This window comes from Microplitis mediator, chromosome 10, assembly GCF_029852145.1.
Source record: "Microplitis mediator isolate UGA2020A chromosome 10, iyMicMedi2.1, whole genome shotgun sequence".
NCBI classification, from domain to species: domain Eukaryota; kingdom Metazoa; phylum Arthropoda; class Insecta; order Hymenoptera; family Braconidae; genus Microplitis; species Microplitis mediator.
The window spans coordinates 16,394,870-16,409,077 of record NC_079978.1 but is presented as its reverse complement, the minus strand read 5'-3'; the positions used below and the strand labels follow the sequence as shown (position 1 = coordinate 16,409,077).

At 31.0% G+C, this 14,208-nt stretch overlaps 1 protein-coding gene across 1 annotated transcript; it reads right to left on the bottom strand.

Moving 5' to 3' along the window:
- Positions 1-5,770: 5,770 nt before the first annotated feature.
- LOC130676377 (melanotransferrin-like) lies at positions 5,771-12,785 on the bottom strand. The gene is given in 6 exon segments (XM_057482530.1): positions 5,771-6,827; positions 8,640-8,728; positions 8,812-9,511; positions 11,875-11,981; positions 11,983-12,671; positions 12,773-12,785. Coding segments are annotated over 6 exon segments (2,577 nt in total). The 3' UTR covers positions 5,771-5,848.
- Between the last annotated feature and the right edge of the window lie 1,423 nt (positions 12,786-14,208).

The window sequence follows — 14,208 nt, the reverse complement described above, 5'->3', positions numbered from 1 at the left end:
TGTCGGCAATGGATTTTTGACAGAGACCACACCACATAGTCATTATGACAGTTGATAGTAGATGGCAGCAAGAGACTATAAGTTTATTATTATTATTTTCACAAATATTTCTAACCTTGCTTGAATTATCAAAGTAATTTAATTTAATAACTATAAATCCAGAAAGCAGAATTTCACAATTATTATTTTAAAATAGATCTAAATTTTTAATTCAGCTCCAGAAGTAATCTTTTTTACGATAATTAAAATATTACAAACAAATTTACTGTTTTTATAGCGCAGCTAAAAATCCACGTCCGAACTGTACTGTACTGTATATGTAAATACCTGTATCTTTTGAACGGATGAACCGATTTTGAACTTTAAGGTGTCATTCGACGCGGCTTGTCAATATCTTGAAGCTGTAAGAAAATTGAGCTTGATGGGTAGAGCTCGTTCAGAGATATTCCAAAATTAAAATTTTTTCAAAAATGTTTTTTTTGGATAACTTTTAATGTGCTCGATGGATTGATTCCAAAATGGACTGGGCTCTAGAGTTTTATAAGCCGCGTCGAATGCCACCTCAACCATCAAAATCGGTTCACTCGTTCAAGAGAAACCGTTGTCGAAAGAATTAAAAAAAAAAATTTTTTTTATTTTTTCCGAAATATCTCAAAAACGACTCGATAAATCGAATTCGAAATTTGATCAGCTTTAGAACTTAATGAATCGCGTCAATTGCCACCTCAACCGTCTCAATCGGTTTATTCGTTTCAGAGATATCGTTGGAGAAAAAATGGTAAAGAACTATATTTTTCGAAAAGAACGGTGTTATGTCCGCCGCTTGGATTTAAATTAATTATCCGGGATTTCTCCCTCTGGTAGCGATAGAAAAATTTAACGAGCAATTTGGAGGATGCGGAAAACAGTAAAGAATACGAGGAAGGTTTTCACTTCCTATATTTATTATTTAATGTGGGTTTTTCGAAGAGTACGAACCCAAACGCCTTCGAGCTTGGTCACGTTGCATTTATATATCGATCAATAGAGAGAAAATATTTTAAATGTCTCTCACTTACCTTTAGATGAGTCTTTCTTCTAGTACGGCAGGTTGTATCCCTCCAGAACTTTGCAGCTCACTCGGCCTCTTCCTGAAGGAGTTGGTTGAATGGGCGCGGCTGGGGTAGTAGGATAGAATCTTATGTGCTATTCTCGAATGAACTCACTAAGTTAAAATTATGATCTTTTGTCTTTTTATTTAATTTTTCAATTACAGCACTTATACACTATAACTGTTACAATGGTTTGCACTTATAAAAGATATAAAACCATTTAATTTGATTATTATTAATTTTAGTTATTTTTAAATTGCGTCCTTATGTAGCCTTATGGCTTTTTATGCAAAGATTTTCTCGACCCGAGATCGGACTACAATTACACTTGATTTTTGTGTCACTATTCGATCGAGTCGGAGTGATTTTTATAATAATTGTAAATAACAAAAGAATACCGCTACACGATATGAAAATATCGGCCAAGTACCTTAATCAATTTACAATTTAACTGAATCTAAATATAAGATAAACCGCTGTTAATAAAATAATACCGCTACACGATAGAAACTATCGGCCTAGTACCTTTTATTAAGGACGGTTACTTATTGCCTCGTCTAGGACAGATTTTTGCAATCCCGGGTCAAAAATAAAACTTGATTTAGACTTGGTTTACCAAGTCGAAATTGGGAGCCGTTTTTCACAAGACAAACTCGACTTTTTTTTACGAAGATATGAAATACATTGAGTTTTTGCCTTGGTTTAGACTTAACTGGCTTACTTAGTCACGATTTAAGACGAAAAAGTTGAAATCAAGTCGAAATTGACTTGGTTTAGACTTATTCGACTTAAATCTTAAGACGAAAAAGTCAAGATCAAGTCGAAATTGACTTGATTTAGACTTATTCGACTTAAAATATAAGGCGATAAAGTCTAAATCAAGTCGAAAATGACTTGATTTAGACTTATTCGACTTAAATTATAAGACGAAAAAGTCAAAACTAAGGTGAAATAATTTTTGTATATAAAGGCGGAAGTAAGGCGAATAAATGACTTTTTTTCGACTTGGTTCAGCAAGTCGAAAGTAAGGTGAATGACTATCGTGCTCGAAGTAAAGACGAATAAGTTCAAACTAAGATCAAAAAACACGAATAAGTTGAAATAAGTTGAAACTAAGATGAAAAAAGTTCAAAAAGTTGAAATAAATTAAATTTAAGTCGAAAAAGTCGAGATCTTATCGAAAAATTGTCGGCAAATCGATCACTTCAAAAGAAAATAAGGCGAAACGAGCCTGAATCAAGTTTTATTTTTGACCCGGGATAAGATTACGGGCTATCGACGCCGTTTACGTGGACCGTAGGACTCGAAATTTAAAGATCTGATCAACAACCACGACACCGTTTATACGATACCGTAGGACTCAAGATCTGAAAATTTGATCAACAACTAAGGCCCTGAGCCATGGTGCTCAGGCTATTTAAAACTTTTTGATTGACGTTTGATGGGAGTAATTAAATTGTTGTCATTGGTGGAAAATGACCACAAGTTTTTATTTATTCGTCAATCATTATTGCAGAAATCGTCGCGCTATTTTTATACGCATAAGTGATGGTAGAACTGACGCTGCGTTTTCGCGTGCTTTTGTAAAGAGGAGTTTCGTAAATTTATTTATAAAATAAAATAAATTGAATAAAAAAATTTATTGGACATAACAACGGCATACAAAAGTATTTTCGAGCTCGAAGAGCTCGAAAATGTATTCACAATAATGTTTTCGAGCTCAAGGAGCTCGAAAACAGCGGGAAGTTTTGGGGCTGGCCCGCAGGGTTAACCGATAGACCGATTTTTTTAAATGGCAGTGAAAATAATTCCGAATTTTTCAAAATTTTTTAATTTTCATAGCGAGAAGTCAAAAATTCTTGAAAAGAACTGTATAAAAATCTGTGTGACACACGGTAAGAAAAGAATGGTAATAATTACCATTCTATATGGTAACCATGCTGCGCAGAAATAATGGTACAGGAATTCTTAGAATTATATTTCTCTACAACCCTGTAGGCGGACTCATAACGCGATTCGACTGGACTTTAAGGTTCTGCCGAGCTCAAAGAGCTCGATCATGTATTGACAATAACGTTTTAGAGCTTCTTGATCTCAAAACGTCGACATCTGATGAAAACTCGATTTTTTTACATTGCAGTAAAAACAATTTCGAATTATTAAAAATTTTTTGATTTTTTTGGCGGAAAGTCAAAAATCCATATAAGGAACAGTACGTAAATTTATAAGAATCCGTGTGACACGTAAAATATATCAAAAACTTACAAATACCAAATTGTTTAATAAAAAAATTTTATTATTGGACGGCATTTATGAGTACATTTGTTCATTATTTATAAATACTGTTATATATTTCATCTTAAATTAATGATAATTAATTGTACGGTTTTATAAACAATACTATAAAAAGTAATAATTATAAAAATTTATATTTAAATTAGTAAAAAATTTTCTCAATGGACGGATTGAAATTTTTGGCTTTTGTTTTAAAGAGTGTAAAATTAATATAAAATCATTATAATATTAATTAAAGTGAGGTAAAATGAACACTATAAATATTCAAAAATTAATAAAATATCATCTCATTATTTTAAAAACAATATATCATAACATCAATAAAACTTATAAAAAATTTCTATGGCTCATTTTACCCCACTTACGTTGTACGTTTTCTATACTACTTGTACTTTTATTATTTACATGGACGAGTCTTAGAATTTAAAGAAGGCTACAAAAAAATCTTATAATATTTCTATAAAAAACATTGCGGGGACGGATTGTTTTTCTAATTTCCGGCAGTTTTCTAACGAATAAGAGTAAAGTAATTTCGTTTTTTCGGTCCTTTTTATAAAGAAATATTCATAGAAATTTTTCAGTCCTGGTCATAATCTCTAGCCGAAACAGTTCCCAAGAAAACTTAACTAGAATTCAATTTCAGCATCTAGGCACACGGAGAGAAATCTACCGTAAATATTCCTATTGCGATGAAAACAGTATTCGTGATGTACCTTAAACAGCCTAGTAATAATTCCTACACGGAGAGAAATTTATGGTAACCGTTCCTAGTACGTTTATGAAATATCATCCCATGCCGTTATGGTAATGGTTGCTTGGAATTATGGAATATAGGCCCATACTTTCGGGTAAAAGTTCCCATAAGTATGGGAATAATTCCTATAATCATGGTAACAGTTCCCATATCGTATGTGAAAGAATTATGGTTATGATTACCATAATATTATGGTAATGATTACCATAATATTATGGTAATCGTTCCCATAATACTATAGTAAACGTTACTATAATATTATGGTAATGGTTACCATAATACATGGTAACCGTTACCATAATATTATCGTAATCATTACCATAATGTATGGTAACCATTGCTATAATGTATGGTAACCATTACTATATATTATGGTCATGGTTACCATAATATTATGGTGACGATTATTATGATATTATGGTAATGGTTACCACATATTATGGTAACCGTTACCATATATATGGTGATAGTTACCATAATGTTATGGTAATGGTTACCATACATCATGGTAATGGTTACCATAATATTATGGTAACGATTACTATAATATTATAGTAATGATAACTACAATATATGGGTGCCGTTGCTATAATTAACATTTCAAGAAAACCGGTTACCATTCATTATGGGAACCATTCCCATAATATATTGTAATTATTACCATACATTTCTCTCCATGTATGCGATATAGTAATGAAAATTTGTGTTTGATGGCGCTTCCAATATACTGTGAAAATGTCTGTACGAGCACAGTAAATATTACTGTGCTGCTCTAGAGTATTTGAACATTTAAAAAAGTATCCGTGTCTGTTGTGATAAGTTGTAAGTTTTACTTTATTGAGTAATAAATCATAATACTCGTAACCTAATAACTGTCTTAATTTTAACTAAGAAATTAAAACATTAATTAAAAAAAAAGGCAAGATATTTACATTCTCGTCAGGATATATAGATTTTAAAAAAATAACTCACAGTTATTTCGAATCACCTGTTTCACGAAATTTGATAAAAAAATTGTAGCCTTAAAAATTTGACATTTCGACTTATTATTTTGACATGAAGATTTTACCGAAATTTATTTAACGAATTTTGTTAAACAGATAACGTAAAAAAACTATAAGTAATTTGTTAAAAATATATATCCCGGTGAATTTATAATTACGTTTTTATTTTTTAAATTATTGCTCGAATTTTGTTTTTAATTAATAAATGAAGTTTCTAAAATAGTTATAAAAATTCATGATCATTAAAAATTTTAAAAAAGTGGGAGTATCGTCGAAGAATTGTCTTGAGTAATTCATCGCCATAGCTACGACTTATGACTGCTAGCAGCACTGGCGTCACTGCAGAAAGACAACAGCTACTCAGCAGAGTAATTCTTACCGTGCTGTTCAAAAAACTACTCTCATACAGGGAAGGTAAATCTACATAAAGCAAAATAAACTTTACTTGAAAATCTCTTGACAACACAGGAGCCCTTCCTATCCGTAACGTAAATCTCACCATACAACATAGTAAAATTTCAGATGCTTATTTTTTTCGTGGACTTAGTACTAGATAGCAAAGTAATATTTACTAAACTTTTTTATCGCAATAGGAGTATTTACGAAACATTTCTCTCCGTGCACGATATCTAAACAATTTTAACCTCAGGATTTCTGATAACGGCTTGAGTTCTCTCTACCTGTCCCCTTGAACACTAAAAAGTCTATCTACTAAGAAGTAAAGCTACTCCAACGCTCAATAAAGCGAGTATCGAGTACTCAATAGTACTGGCACCGGCAGCACAGTCGACAATTCTCCTAGCTCGCATGAAATCTGGTCCTAAATACCTACTGTACTCTCTCATTTCACTAGGAATAATAACTAACTGCTGTGTGGCATCTTGGAATATAAGATCCGTATAGGGTGGAATGCTGGAGAACATGCTGAAGCTGAACTCATCAGCTTCTTTGCGTCCGTAGAACTGCTGGGCGTATACAAACAAATTGATGTACGCATTAATCTCGGTATGATTGAAGCCATACTCTCCACCCCGTGCTACAATGGCGTTGGATTTGACCTTGCCCAGATTACAGGTCTCATACTCCAACGTTGTCTTTCGCGTTCCATCTGGACAGAGGAGTTCAAAGTCCTTTGTAAAAGTGTTTCGGGCCCAGAACTCCTTGCGTTTGCCATCGGTATTCTCGAATACTGTGGTATGTTTTACGAATGCAACTTCTCCACCACCTTCTACTAGACACCGAAGAGCACCAGTGTGACCAAAATAGTCTTCAGTTGCGTCACGACGGCAGTAATGGGAACTCAATCCATGGCAGAGATCACACATGTTGTCATAGGGCACTCCGATGTTGTACTCCGTGCTCAAAGCACCAGGGACGCAGGACTTGGTGAAGTACTCAGCGGCTGCGCGGATTGAATCGCATCCGTAACCACGGATCCATTGGTTGGAGATCATGTAGGCTAAGGGGTAGATCCAACCGGCGGCAGTGTTGATTCCCGTGTGGCAGGTATATTTGTTTTTCAAGTAAGTTATGTCAGTGCTTGGATCGTTTTCTTTGGCTACTGCTACCACGTAGTACTCGGGAGTTGGTAAGTTGTAGACTTCGGCCATAAAAGGCACTAGATTGTACATCAAACCGGCTGTGTAGACATCCCCGGCATCGAGAACCGCAACATCTGCAATGCTGTAATTCACAAGTAATTATTAGTCTTTTATTGCGGTGCCATTTTGTCGAAGCTAGAAGTACCCTAGTATCATTGTCATAAGCAATTTATTTGACTGAAGTCCTTCAGTATTTCTCTTGCAGAGGATTTAAACAAAACTGAGGGATGTGTTTCGTAAGTATACTTTCTGTGAATTTCCCGGGTCAAAAAATTCGATCCGATTTTAGTCTAACCAGACTACATTTGGACTAATTAATCGGTATTTGAACCACTTGATCTGTTTTTAATCTTTTATAAAAATCTTAAGCTGTTTTTGTTTGGTTGTTTTAAAAAACAATTACGTTATAATATCAAAAAAATTAAAATAAATTTATAAATCTAGATTTTTATTGTCATTACTTATTATGGTGTTTCATATTTAGGCGATATTTTTTTTTCTGTCCTACCTGAAAAACTAACAATTTATAGTACAAAAAAATATCCCCGCTTGAAAAAAAATTCTAAGTCAATTAGGGGCTTAGCGCATCGAAAAATTCGATTTTCGGCAAAACTATCGAACTTATCATAAAATGTCATAGAATCTTTTTTGTAAACATTTTTATTTCCTACAAATTATTTCTTATAAATTTTTGTTTAATTCTACATTGTTTTCTAGTTATTTCCATTTTAATGCCAAGCTCCTAAAAAACTAGTGTTCTGATCGATTTTAAGAGCTTGGCATTAAAATGAAAAGAACTAGAAAACAATGCAGAATTAAACAAAAATTTATCAGAAATAATTTGTAGGAAATAAAAATGTCTACAAAAAAGAGTCTATGACATTTTATGATAAATTCGATAGTTTCGCTGAAAAAGTAAAAATATCTCGAAATTTACTCTAACTTGACTTCGAGGTCCAATAACTTTTAAACAGATGGAATTATCAAAAAATGATAAGAGACTTTTTTTGTAGAGCGTTGAATTCCCTATAAAAATGTATGCTGGGCTTATTCATGCAATGAGCCATTTCTGAGGTAAAAATTCCGAACTAAAAAAAATTTTTTTTCCCATGTTATTTAAATGGGAAATCGAATTTTTCGATGCGCTAAGCCCCTAATTGACTTTGAATTTTTTTTTAACAGGGAATATTTATTTTGTTTTATAAATTATTAGTTATTTAGTTATTACTATTTTAATGGCAAGCTCTTAGCAAAAATAGTGTTCCGATCGATTCAAAGAGGTTGACATCAAAATGGAAACAACTAGAGAGCAATGTCGAATTTTGAATAATTTCGTTTTGAATAGGAAATTTGTAGGAAATAATATTGTCTACAAAAAAGTTTTCATGACATTTTGTGATAAGTCTGATAATTTCGCTGGAGAAGTAAAAAGATCTCGAAATTTACTATAAATTTGATTTCAAGCTCAAATAATTTTTGAACAGATGGACTTACCAAAAATTGATAAGAGACCTTTTTTGTAGAGCGTTAAATCCCCTAGAAAAATAAGCCCTGGGCTTTATTGTACCAACGCCATTTCTGAGGTAAAAAATTCCAAACTTAAAAATTCTTTTTTCCCATTTGATTTAAATGGGAAATAGAAAATTGCAATCAGAGAGTATTTAATATTGATATTAAGGGCTCAAATTTTAACAAGTGTCTTTTTTTATCCTATTGAAACTTCTGAGTGTGTCCTTAAAAAAAAAAGTCGATTTTTTTGAATCGGTCTAATGCAGACTTTGCCTAAGACTCAAAATACAGATTTACATGAAACTTCCTTAAGAATGCTTCTAGGATACGGAGATGAATTATTCGAAATCATCACTTAGTTCGAACCTAACTTATCAAAACTTACCCATTCTCAATAGCTTGCATGCATTTGATCTGACTGTGTTGAAGAACGCAGTCAAGCTCCGGTTTTAACAACTGCGCCTTCATCGCAACCTGAAAAACGATCTCTATTAGTTGCATTCTTAAACGCTTCAATGGTTACTGATTTTTCCTCTATTTTATACCCGATTTCTTACCTTCATCTTAACACACTTATCAATTTCAGGTTTCGAAGTGACACAAAGTTTCATCCTCTCGATCGGGCAGCTCCTCACTCCCAAAATAGCATCTTCGGATTTCTTTCCTAAATAAGACGCATAAGTCTGGTCCTTTTCGGGCAATGATATGATATCTCTTGCACTATCCGAGAACAATAGGTTATGAGTATTTCCAAATTTAGGAGCGCTTTCGAATAAATCGAAGACCTCCAACGGCCTGACTGCCAACGGGTCGTTCCAGTTGCTGTTACTGTTGGCATCATAATTTGAATTTGAATTCACTTGCTCTCTATTCTCGTCATGGAATCCTCGGTTTGTTTCATTTCCAAACACTCCGTATCCTTCGTTATTGTAATTATTATTATTGAACCGGTTATCAAATCGATTATTTCCAATGGGTAAGTTATCTCCAGATCGGGTTGAATTGGCAACGAAGCCCCTGCTGAATAATTTAGCAGCTTTTTCAAAGAACTTCTGGTATAATCGCCTGGTTTCTAGTTTTATGGCACTGGAGGCCACGATTGCACGCGTAGGAACCTGATCCCAGTGACAGTTCCGATAATTATCAATATCCGAGCGACTGCCACCCGGACAAAGGAGTTCGAAGTCAGACTTTTTTACGGAGTTGTAATTAAAATTTGATGTCAAAACTTCGTCAATAGTAGAGTGCAGTAAGAAACCCGGGAAAAAATGTTTTTATAAAATTTTGTCCAATTTTATAAAATTTTACAAAATTTTAGTACTAACATTTTATAAAATTTTATAAAATTTTATACTGAAAATGGCCTGGTAAAATTTTATCAAATTTTATAAAGTTTTATAAAATTTTATGAAGTTTTATAAAAATTTATAAAATTTTATAAAACTTTGTAAAATTTCATAAAATTTTACCAGGCCATTTTCAGTATAAAGTTTTATAAAATTTTGTAAAATTTTATAAAATTTTATAAAGTTTTATAAAACGATTTTTTTTTTCCGGGACGGGTCACCCATCCAATTAATGGCCAACCTCGATGCTGCTTAACTTTTGTTATTAAAGAATCGTAGTCTGCTCCGCTCGTCTATTGGTCACTTGTAGTTTAGAAATATTCGTGGCTCTATTTATGATTACTCATGAATTCTTATCAGCCATATTTTATAGTATTAATTTATAATTATATATAAAAAAAAGATTTGAATAATTCAACTATCGACTGTTTAATGGACATAAAATTTTAAAATTAATTAAATTTATTGATTTTTCATGATTTTTATTTTTGAATTAATGGCGAAACCTTTGAACTTTTTCTTGAGTAACGACGATTTAATTTGAATTGCTAGTTGACAAAATAAAAATTTAAAAACATTAAATTCAAAATTATCACATTATGTAATATATATATATAAATATGTAAGAGAAAGGGGCGGCGGGGGTAGGCAAAACGAGGTACTTCTAAAATATTATAAAAAAAATTTTTTTTTTTTAAATCTATTATAACCATCCCAAAATTACTTTTGTAAATATAATTGAGCATTATTTTGAATTGTTTTCGTTAAACTTTTTCAAGAATCGAGTGCCGGTCGAAAAATGTTAAAGACTTTTGTATTATGATAAAAACTATTAAAAACTTTTTTATCTTCCTTTGCATCCAATAATTGTGTAAAATATAATTTTTCTTAATGTAAATAACTTACAAAAAATTTTAATAAAATCAAACTTATTCAATATTCAGAATTTTTTTTTTTTTCTACATTTTTCTGGGGGTACCCTGCATATATTTAGGTAGTCAATTATATTTTTTATAATATAATTTTCATATTTGTTTATCACCATATTTTGCCCGCAAAAATGAAATTTTTTTTTTTATGGCCATTGAAAATTTTGTCTATTTACTTCGAATTTCTAACAATTTTTATAATAATTTGTAATAAACTTTATAAAATTGTGTGAAATTTTATCAAATTTTACAAAATGCTACCCTACACTAGATGCAATAGTGGCATCAAGTTCTCTAAAGTTTTATGAAATATTATAAAATTTTATAAAATTTCATACAATAATATAAAATTTTATCTAATTATTACTCCCCTTTTGAGATCTTACTTTATAAAATTGTATAAATTTGTATAAGATTTTATAAGATCGCATATAATTTTATGAAATCGTATACAACTTTATAAAATTTTATAAAATTTCATCTAAATATTACTTCTCTTCTAAGGACTTACTTCATAAAATTATATAAAATTGTATAAGATTGTATAAAATTTTATATAATTTTATGAAATCGTATACAACTTTATAAAATTTTATAAAATTTCGTCTAAATATTTCTTCTCTTCTAAGGACTTACTTCATAAAATTATATAAAATTTTATAAGATTGTATAAAATTTTATATAATTTTATGAAATCGGATAAAACTTTATAAAATTTCATACAATTATATCAAATTTCATTTAATTATAACTTCCCTCACTCAGATCTGACTTTATAAAATTTTATAAGATTGTATAAAAATTTATATAATTTTATGAAATCGTATAAAAGTTTATACAATTTCATAAAATCTTATAAAATTTCGTACAATTATATAAAATTTTATCTAATTATGACTTCCCTTTTAAGATCTTACCATATAAAATTTTATAAAATTTTATAAAATTCGATGAAATTTGATAAAATTATATGAAATTCTATGAAATTTCGCTGTACAGTCTTATAAAATTGTATAAAATTTTATATAATTTTATAAAATTGTGTAAAACTGTATAAAATTTTGTTATATTTTATACAATTTTATAAAATGTCATACAATTTTATAAAATTACATTTATTTATTACGTTCCTTACTCAGATCTTACTTTATAAAATTTTAGAAGATTTTATAAAATTTTAAAAGATTTTATAAAATTGTATAAAATATTATAAAATTTTATAAAATTGTATGAATTTTTATAAAATTTTGCTGTAAAATCTTATAAAATCTTACAAAATTTTATAAAATTGTGTAAAATTTTATATTATTTTATAAAATTTTATAAAAACATTTTTTCCCGGGAAGCTATTTCACCAGCTTCGATCAAACATCTGAAGGCTCCTTCGTACCCAGCATAAGGATCTGCGTTGGTACATCTTCCTCCAGGAATCTCTCCTATACAAAGCTTGCAAAATTTGGTTCGAATTGTCACCCAATGGGTTGTAGCGATCGACCAGGGAGTTGACTGCGCATGAAGGTCCGAAATAGTTTAGCGTCGATTTAACGTGATTGTTGCAGTCGATTACTTCGAGACCACCGTGCTTCATCAACGTGTGAAGAGGAATTATCCAACCAGCTAGAGTCTCAGTTCCGGCAAAGCAGGCCTTTTTGCCTCGAAGATCATGCAGGGATGACACGTCACTTAAAGTCCCTTTCTTGATAACCGCGACTGCACATTGGATCTGAAGGCGATTCAGATCTACTTCCTGCATTATTGGGACTAAGCTGTGGTAGCGACCAGCGATGAATACTTCTCCAGCGTCCAATGTCGTCAAGTGTACGGTCTCATAGTCCAGAAGAGTCATGCATTTTTCTTTCTTAGAGGCTGCGTAACAGCTTACCGCAACGTAATGACGGCCGAATTGACCGATGTCTCGATCGACTGCCACAGAGAAAGCGTTACATTTTGCGTATTCTGCTTTGGAGGTTGTACAAAAGACCAAAGTATTATTTCGATTGACGCCAGTGTTGACAGATCGGTTGGGGCTTAGTATTGAGGGATCAAGGTTGGGGTAAAAGCTGTCAAAATTATTTAAATTCGTGTTATAGTTGTAGTTTTGATTGTTTTTGTTCTTTGAATCATAGTTGTTGAGGTATTGACCTGGAAAATAAATTATAATTGACATGAAATATCGAATTACTTTTAATTATCGCGGTCATTTATTCAAAGGAAAATATTCTCATAAAATGAAATCTAATAACTGTTATCATTCATATTTTATAATAAAATAAAGTTATATCGTCAATCCAAAGAGATTATTTTGTGGTCAATTTTAAAAAAAATATTAGATTACAAGTAAAAAATAAATTTTTTACAATAATTTCATTTAAAATAAATAATAATTTATCGCATAGTAATTTTTTAATTAAACTTAACCGCGTAAATTTTAGAGAAGACAATTTTAAAAATGTTAAAATTTGTTGACAGTCGAACGTCAAAGTAAGACCTTGACAATTTTTCTGGAACTGTCATCTAGTGTAGTTGAGAAGTGAGTTTTCTGCGAAAAATTTTAAAAACACTCTTAAAAATATGGCGATTGGTGCATTGGATTCAGAATTTAATTCTGAGAAATGGGAATTTTTTAATTTATCCGCCATTAAAAATTTCATTTGTTATAAACAAGAAACGAAGAGACAAAAAGGGAGTCTCCGTTTTGTAGCTATAACTCAAAAAATATTAAAGATATCTGAAATTTAAAAAAAGATTCTAAAAGATGAGAAAATTTCAGTTAAGTAAGCCTCGACTCCCCGAGTTGTAGCTCCATTATTTATAATTTTAATTTAACGCCGCAAAGCAAAGTATGCAACACAAAACTCAAGTCTCCGAAAAATTTGTTAATTGACAATTGAATAACGTAAACAAAAATCTAGCTAAAAAATTATTCTTTTGCGGGACTATATTCCTTCAAGCGTCTAGATGACACTATAATTTATTCAGATTTTTAAATTAATATTGAATGTTATAAAAAAATTATTTTGTGTTGCATACTTTGCTTTGCGGCGACGCCTAGGCACCGAAACGGCCGCGCGGAGCCCAACTTTCAACGTTTAATTAAAATAATAAATAATGGAGCTACAACTCGGGGAGTCAAGACTTATTTTACTAAAATTTTCTCCTCTTTTAGAATCTTTTTTTTAAATTTCAGATATCTTTAATATTTTTGAAGTTATAGCTACAAAACGGAGACTCCATTTTTGTCTCTTCGTTGTTTGTTTGTAACAAATGAAATTTGTAATGGCGGATAAATAAAAAACCACCCATTTCCCAGAATTAAATTCTGAATCCAATGCACCAACCGCCATATTTTTAAGAGTGTCTTAACGATTTTTCGCAGAAAACTCACTTCTCGACTAGCCTATTTGTCTATCTGACATTTTTAAGAGGGATAGCCACTGTGAGATTTCAAAAAAAAAAATTTTTTTTTTTTTTATTAAATCAAAGTGTATATTCTTAAATAATCTAAATTTTGTTGCTTAAAATTAATTATATTAAATTTTCAATTAATTGCGAATAACTTACGACTTGTGAGAAATATCAAACATTTTCTCTGAGATAAGTTGTAGGAAATAAAAGGCTCTGCAAAAAATGTCCTCTAAAATTTTCGGATAAAGTTAATGGTTGCGTCAAAAAATTTAAA